The 8,554-nt window shown below is 37.7% G+C and overlaps 1 protein-coding gene across 1 annotated transcript in view; it reads left to right on the top strand.

Moving 5' to 3' along the window:
- LOC108366488 (mitochondrial 2-oxodicarboxylate carrier) overlaps nucleotides 1–5,955 on the top strand; it is a 13,071-nt gene extending 7,116 nt beyond the window's left edge. The window contains exons 2-3 of the mRNA XM_017620911.1: nucleotides 4,821–5,003; nucleotides 5,152–5,955. Of these exons, the coding sequence (XP_017476400.1) occupies nucleotides 4,821–5,003; nucleotides 5,152–5,724 (756 nt within the window). The 3' untranslated portion in view covers nucleotides 5,725–5,955. The remainder of the gene's footprint in view (nucleotides 1–4,820; nucleotides 5,004–5,151) is intronic.
- Nucleotides 5,956–8,554: the final 2,599 nt, after the last annotated feature.

The raw sequence follows: 8,554 nt of genomic DNA, 5'->3' as shown, positions 1-8,554 counted from the left end.
TTTTTTTTTTCACACAGTCTCTTCCATGCAAAAATTGTTTTTCGAAAATACTTTATATGGAAAAAATGCAAAACACCTTCAACAAAAAAAAATCTCAAAAATCAACGCGATTTTTTGCCCATACACACATACACACATACAAGAATTTAATGGGCTGCAAAACTGCATACTCAAAAAAAGTCTAAAAAATCTGATTAAAAAATTGAAAATTTTGATGAAAATTTGCTGAATTTTCGCGAGTTTTGCACAAAGTTTAGGAATTCTATTTTTATGTTTTTTGTTGTTGAATTAACCATATTTTTATATAAAATTGGCGGAAAAATATTAGAATTAAAATTGTTGCATATATTGTGAAAAATTGGCTGTGCCAATACTTGGTTCCGGCAGTGTATGTATGTATATACATACATATCTATATTAACGTAATAAGTACATACAGCTACTAGTTATCTTGTCATCATTTCAACGCGAATTCGTATATCAAACATTTGATAAGAAGCTTCAACGCGCCCAAGCAACATAGAAAGCGTAATGAATAGTCAAAACAATTCGTTAAATTGCTAAAAATACAATGACAATAATATTTTTTGCTTAGGTACATATGTACGTATAGCATATGTATGGGCAAATCTAAAAAACAGGTAACCTTTGTGTTATTTAGCTTTATTTTCATTTACTTATGTGTACACTTCGTATGTAGTAGGCAACTAAAGTGTGCTTTAAACAAGTAAGAAAGTCTAAGTTCGGGCGGAGCCGCACATTAAATACCCGGCGCAAGTATTAAATATATGTTTTCCTCCTTTCCGAAAGCTACCGCTACATGATAAGCCGGGGTGTATACATTTTAAGTAAACTAGCGTCCTTAAATTTCGAAATATTGAAATTTCAAGCATTTCTGAAATTTACCGTTATATGAAAAGCGGCCTCAATTTTAGTCCGATTTCAACANGGAAAATACGTCGAAACGATCTAAATCTTTCTATAACTGCTAGTGCTTATAACGTTACATACATTTGTATATACACCTGCAAAATTTTCTCTAGAAGTGTGTAAAAACCCTGATTTACTACTTTTAATGATCTCCTTCTTGTAGTGAGCATATTTCGAGCGTGTTATCAATTCAAATTTTTTTCGACTAAGGTTCGGATATTTGTTCTTACTTAATTGGAGCCTTATAAATTCAATGGCGTCCCTAGTTTTACCCGAATGGCTTCACTTTTCGTGATAGCGGTACTTGAAACTTTACTTAAATTTTAACTATTTTATAAAAAAAAAACCTCCCTTAGTATGTATGTATAATATGGCGTCTGGGTCTGCCACTGACTGACACGTAGTTTAACCCCCAAAAGCCCCCGCTGGATCCGCCACTGGTTCACTTTAACATATAGCACGCATACAATTTATTATTCATACATGAAGTTAAAGTTATAGCGCAAAAACACACATCTGAGTAATCAGTTGTATTGGAGCTATATGTTAAAGTGAACCTATTTCGATAATTTTAGGGAATAATTAAGGTAATATTAAAAAACCGGTATGTGCAAAATTTTACTAAAATAACTTCAAAACTGAGAGGGTTATTTTTAAAATAGTAGAATTTTAATCAAATTTTCAAGTACCACTATCTCGAAAACCGGAGCCAATCTGGTAAAACGCCATTGAATTTAGAACGTCCCAATTAAGTGAGTTGAACTTTCAAAATCTTTGCTCAAAATTTAATTTGAACCCAGCATATTCTTTCGTTTTCTATTGCAGCGATCTAAATGTTTATTCCTCGTCTAACTTTTGAAGCACTTGATGAAAATGAGTTACACTTATATTTATCGATCTATTGAGAGATTACGAATAGAATCATATATAAAACATATGTAGGTGTAGGTGCCCACAAATTTGAAAATTAAACTTTTTGTTTTGAAAGTGTACCTGTTTTTTAAGATTTGCCCATATGGATATTTATAGATATTTGTTTGCAAGCGAAGGCTTTTTATTTTCGTACAAACAAGATTTCGACAATTTACTGGCTCGTACACTCCCCTTTCACGCCGCATTTAACGAGCCAGAACATTACCTACACATACCCACAGCGCAGCGCGTGTGAGTTAATAAAGATAAAAAATACGATTTTTTTTTTTAATATTTTCATGATAAGTTAAGTGGTATTGAAAAATTTTTCAGAATAATTGCAAAATTTAAAATCAAGAAATAACCGATATCGTGCTTCAAATGACATAACTCCATTAATACTTAAACACTTAAAATTAACACTTTTCGATGATTTTAGAATAATTTTGGAAAAAATATATGTAATTGCAAACTTGTTTCACTATAAATACCGAGTTCAAATTTTAATGGGGTTACACCCTGAAAAAAAAAACAAAAAAATATAAAATTTATTTTTGCCAAAAAAAAGTTTTAAATATTCTCGACTCATGCCTTCTTGTGTCAAATTGAAAAATTTTGCTTGTATTTCCACACATACTCTTACTGCCCTCCCTAAATTGGAGCGCTAAGCGTTGCGTTTTCCATTGTCAACGAGTGTCAGCGCGTGCTATCCGCAAATCAACGCGGCGTAATTTTTGGCATTTTCCCATTTCCTCTCGTTTTTTCTTTCACTTTTTACCGTCAGAGCAATCAATTTGATTTAAATGAAAACATGCAGTTTTTGCAAACAGAAACATTTTTAAAGGTTGTGAATAGGGATAAAATAATTTCTCATTTCTTTCGAATTGCAACGTTTTTATCTTTGACGGTAAAATATGTATTGTCGTCATATGCTATTTTGTATGTCCTGTCTTTGTCTTGACTTAAGTTGTTTTGTCAAATGTCCACAGATATGTACTCTATGTATTTGGAAGCAAAGTTGTTTTTTTTTATAAATTTCATAGATCAGAAAAAAAAGTTAATTTTTAACCTATTTTCGACCGTCAAGTGTAATCCCTTAAGAGATAGAAGATACACACGCTGTAGTATCCGTTGGGTTGTAAAAAACAGTGGTTGACTCTATGGCATCAATTTCTATATTCCACGCAGTTCTTCTTATTATTTTTCATGAAACTTAGGCAAAGCCAAGGCTATGTAAAAAAGGGGATATTCAATCCCGGTCTTAGATGATAAAACCTCTAGTTTTAGCTATTTATTTCTTATTAAAACGTGCATCTTTCAATCGCTCCTTAAGTAGGTCCCCTAAATCGGCCGACCTGAGCGCTAGTAGTCTTCAATTTACAGAAGTTTTTTTTGTTGTGGATTTTACCTAAGCAGATGCGGTGGTCTTTCTTGGGTTGTAAATCTATCTAATTCTATCTCCACTAGTAGGATTTGAACCCGGTTCTTATGAGGCAAATGAAGCTCAACGTCTACTACAGGTTGTGGTTGGACTCCGATTACGGTATTCATAGTGCGAGAGTTCATGGTTTCGACAGCAGTTTCGTCTCTTTTGGCGACACGTTGCTTTGGCGGAAGTTTCCACTGGATTTTCATGACTCAGTTAGCAAAAGTAAGTCAACAGCGCATACGCAGCTACGCCAGTGGCTTCAAAGATCGGCGTGAAGAAATCAAAATGCCCGTAGTTACCGGCTTGGTTAAGCAAACAATTCCATGTGATTATAAAGGGTGTTAGCTAAGTACCCATTGGTCCGTGTAGAGGATATTTCGGTAGTTAATAATTTCCAATCCAAATTTATATTTCCACCTCAGTATGTGCAGGGTTAAACTCTATTTACTTATCGTGTCACTGGGCCATAGCGAAGCGTCAGCAATGCAAAAATATCGCAAATTAAAATAAACGCATGCCGATTTACATACTTAGATACCTCATTCATTAACAAATGCAATGGCATTTCGCTCGGAGACTTTTTAGTTTTTGGTTTTGCGCTTTTGGCTAATGTAGACAGCAACTAAATTGTCGGCAAATTGTTGATAATTGGATGTAAGGTTGATGGATGAGCAGAAAGAGTGAGTTGTGGCTAATTTTTTTTTTGTATTACATTGGATCTGTTTGCGTTTTGAGGAGGGCGAAGGGGGTGTTTAGTCATTGAGATCAAAGTACAGCCATTATGAATCACTTCTAATTGTTTAAAGGTCTTCACTGACCACAGTAGCGTTAAATAAGTTTGCTTACCACCTTTGAGGGGCGCAAGCCGAATTGAGAGAGGGTCTCGAAACCCGGAAAGGGCTTAACTGCATTCTTTTTGTCCCATCAAAGACCTCTGCGTCGCGGTCTGCCGTTCTGTGCTAAGATCTTCCTCTATTAAAGTTTCTGAAATATTTTCATGTATAAGCCACAGATTATTTTTAGAAGAATTATATAAAAATACACTGAGAGGAAAAAATTAAAGATATAGAATTAATGCCTGTTGGAATTTCCTTTCTGTGTAATTTTTTATTACTGTTTGCTTTTCTTAATGCTCTGACGCTGTTGTTCGTCTCAGATGTTCAAATAAATCGTCTTCAACGGTATATATGCAGGAGTGTTTTTATTTATTGGGTATAAAAATAGTTTTCAATCGAAAGTGATGATGCTGCGGATGCATTAAATACGCTCAAATTATACCATTATATTTGTTAGTTTGCATGTGCGTATGTGTGTCTTTATTTACATTCCCAAAGAGGCTGGTCGCATGGCGTCAGCTGGTTGAACGTTCTTGAAGAGGCTAGCGAAATGCATTAAAAATGATTTATTTCCAGCCAAATGTACGATGGTTTCGCTCATTTTAGGTTAGGTAAACAAAGTGTAAGCGTAGCACAATGCTTAGTATTTTGCATAAGGAATTAATCACAAGAAATTTATTTTACAAACAGCTCTTATTCTTGTTTACTTTTAGACTCACTACAATGGCGTCTTCGATTGCTTTGCCAAAATGTATCGCCAGGAGGGTCTCTTCTCCTTCTGGAAGGGCATACTGCCGCCTGTGATAGCTGAAACACCAAAACGTGCCATTAAATTCGTCTGTTTTGAGCAAACAAAGCCGTTATTCCTCTTTGGAGCGCCAGCACCTACGCCACTAGTGAGTACATACATTCTTTTCAGCTTAACATTCCATTTCATTAAAGGCATTCTTTATTAAATACTTTCCTTGGAAATTCTAATTTCATTCATTAATTATGGCCCCTTTTTAACCCTCTTCTAACCACTCTTCTCTCCTCTCCCAACAGACATTCTCGCTGGCCGGTCTCACAGCTGGCCTTATCGAAGCCATCGCCGTCAATCCCTTCGAGGTGGTCAAAGTGGCGCAACAGGCAGATCGCACGAAAGCAAAGGAGGCGGCAAGCACTTGGACTGTGGCACGCCGCATCGTCCAGACCGACGGTTTGGGCTTCCGCGGCCTCAATAAAGGCGTCACAGCAACAATGGGTCGCAACGGCGTCTTCAATATGGTCTACTTTGGATTCTATCACAGCGTCAAGAATTACGTGCCCGCCTTTGAGGATAGTACACAGGAATTCTTCCGCAAAGTGTTGATCGGCTTCACATCCGGCACGCTGGCCTGCTTCGTCAACATACCGTTTGACGTGGCGAAGTCACGCATCCAAGGACCACAGCCACAGCCAGGCGTCATCAAGTACAAGGGCACCTTCAGTTCCATTGGCATTGTGTACCGCGAGGAGGGATTCCGCGCGCTCTACAAAGGCCTCGTGCCGAAGGTGATGCGATTGGGTCCAGGCGGCGCGATCATGCTGCTGGTCTTCGAGTATGCCTACGAATTTTTGCAAGTGAAACTGGCCTAACAAAGGCGAATCCGGAGGCCAAATGAGTATTTGTATAGAAAATTTGTAATAACTGCCCACAGCAAGACACACACACACACACACATACATAGACACCGAGACACACATACACATGCACTTTGTACGGTATTGATTAACTGATATGTATGTAAATTGTTAAATTTTGATTGTTATGATACAGCTTGAGGAAGAAAAAACTTTAATAAAAAGTAATGTTTTTATTTTTTGTAATTTTTACGAATACACTTAATTTGCCAATTTTCGTTTTTCCTGCTGACTTTTAATGATTTCTGTGGTCCAAAGCGCTTGCACGTTTCGCCTCGAATTTGGAGCAAAGCTGTGTATAATTAACAAATTACTGCGATTTTCATATTTTTCTAGCAACGCTGCTGCCTTTTAATCTTGCTCTGATTTTTTTTGTTTGCTTCTTTGAAACCTTACGGTCGGATAGTAAAAATCGCAACTGGTTTAAGTAGCTGCAGCGGTTGGATGTTGGATTATTTCATTGCACCCAGATGTGTTGGTGGTTTTGATGACGGATTGACGTTTGCCCGATCACTTAGCCGTGTGCAATGTGTTGTTGTTGCCTCAAGAGGCAGACGAATTGAAATTCATGAAATTCTGCTGCTGGCTGCTGATGGCTGAGGCGTATGCGCGCCAGCACGATCAGTTTTCATATTTATCCCAGGCGAGGTATCAGTGTATGCAGTTAAGTACCGATTTGCTTGGCTATTTAAGATTGTGTAAAATTTCATAGCGAATTATTAATTGAAATGCCTTTGTTTGAAAATGGCATAAATTCGGAGTTTTACAACATTTTATCTGGCGTATATTGAACCAAGCCATTCCAGAATGAAAGGGGGCATTAAATCTTACGCCACAGTTTAGCTGTGGAAAGTTACGCCAACGGCTGCGAAAACCTGTAGGAATTGAGAGGCTTGTTGGTCAGGTGCATCATGCACGAACCTCTCATTCCTCAAGTCAAACTTCAGGGCTGATAAAACGTTTTCAAAGGTCTCTTCGTGGAGCATTGGGCTCCAACTTTTTAATTTGGTTTGAAAAAGCGTCAATGTTACAAAAACCCACAAGGAAACAGCTTCCATGTCAGTTTCAGAGTTTATGGTTGACATAGAAACCGGTTCCTTCGAGCGGCTATTCCGATGGATCTCTAAAGTCAGCCAAATAATTGCGGAGATTCTGTTTTTGATTGAAAAGGCCGTGGTTTTCTTGGTTCAGTGAAATGTCGTTCCACCTCGTGTAAATTTAATGCAAAGGCCTCTGTGACTATCTTTTCTTCTAGAGAAAGGTAGCAAATTTTATCGCAACACCTCTCACGGTCTTTAGACCATGACGTCCAAGCGCCCAAGCTTCCAAACTTCAATATAATTTGTTTGAATATCCTTCAACTGACTCTCTTTTCTACGTCGTTGCTGTTTTCATAAAAGCCAACAGCTTAATGATGAGGACTTTCCCTATTCTATCGAAGTTTTCCTCCAAGTTCAGGGTACACTATGGACTTTGACACAGTTTCTTAGGTGTGGATTTGTGAATCGACACAGTTTCTTAGGTGTGGTGCTAAAGTCATCGTGGCATTGTAAGGCCGACTTCTAACTCTGCTTACCAGCATCCATGGCTGAAGTAATTTTTATTCCTTAGATAAATTTGCCATTTTTGAAAATAATTTTATTAAGAAACGTTTTTCTCGCTCCAGGGCAACGCTTCCGTTCCTTCTTATTTCTTCTCTCTTCTAATAGCAGACTAACTTCACGGTCTTCTAAGTGGTTTTTGCTGAGCTCAAGAAAGTACCGGGACCGAAACCAAGTTGTGAGCGGAACTAGGCCATGTTTAAGAGACTAAAGGGCCAGTATAACATTTTCTAGACCAGTATCTCTAATTTACGAGGTTACACCAACTATTCGGCTCTCGTACATACAGGATCTACTGAACTCTTTACTTCCATTATATTTGTGTGGCCCTTGCTGAGGTTGGCTATCCTTGGGTCGTGCCTACAATGCTCTCTCGAATGTGACCAGTGCCTTCTTATCCTAGTTCGACTCCTTTAAAGCTTCTGAGCCCTACGTATACGTGAACTGACGAGGTGATGTATGCAGAGCGTGGCTTTGGTTCGTCGAGGAGAAGTTTCGCCATTTCAATAGGCTATCTTGCCTAAGCTGGGCGCGAATTGAAATGCTAAAATTAAACTTCGTTCGGCATTGAAAGCCGTGGATGGGTCCTTCTCAATTTTTAAAGGAGTTGAAAGTGGTAATGAACTATGGGTCCGTCAAGTTATGTTAAAAGGACTTTCCGCTGATATCGAAGAAAATACCTGTTTAATTTCCTTGAACCCTTGTTTGAAAAATTGGCACACAAAAAATTTACATACTTGTCTGAGATTCAGAGTCTGAAACAAGTAAGGATTGATTTGGAAAGCTTTCGCTTTCCTTAAATTTGGCGAAGATTATAACTCTGCATTACGAGGAGGCCACTTCTTTTTCATCTTTGCCCATATTTTCCTTCATTTTTTCCGCGAATAAATAGGCTGTGACTATATGAAACTCAATGCTGTGAATAGGCCTCAATTTCGTAATTATTGAAAGTAACTTTTGCTATTTTTTCAACTCTTGCCAGTTTTACATTTACATATGAAGTCAATAGCCTTGTTTACCGTTAGTGTAACTAACCGTATTAGGGTCAAACATGCTATTTACGTTGGCCTTCAGTGTTTAGACAAGCAAAAGCCCAAGTAAGCATAAAACCGCAGATATTTTAACACTTCACATATTAGCTGAATATTACGAGTATGACATTTGTCCTAAGCAAAACCGCTGAC

The sequence above is a fragment of the Rhagoletis zephyria genome, unplaced genomic scaffold, assembly GCF_001687245.7.
Source record: "Rhagoletis zephyria isolate East Lansing unplaced genomic scaffold, Rhagoletis_zephyria_1.1 Rzeph_scaffold_02285, whole genome shotgun sequence".
Taxonomy (NCBI): Eukaryota; Metazoa; Arthropoda; class Insecta; order Diptera; family Tephritidae; genus Rhagoletis; species Rhagoletis zephyria.
This window is presented reverse-complemented; position numbering and strand designations above follow the sequence as displayed.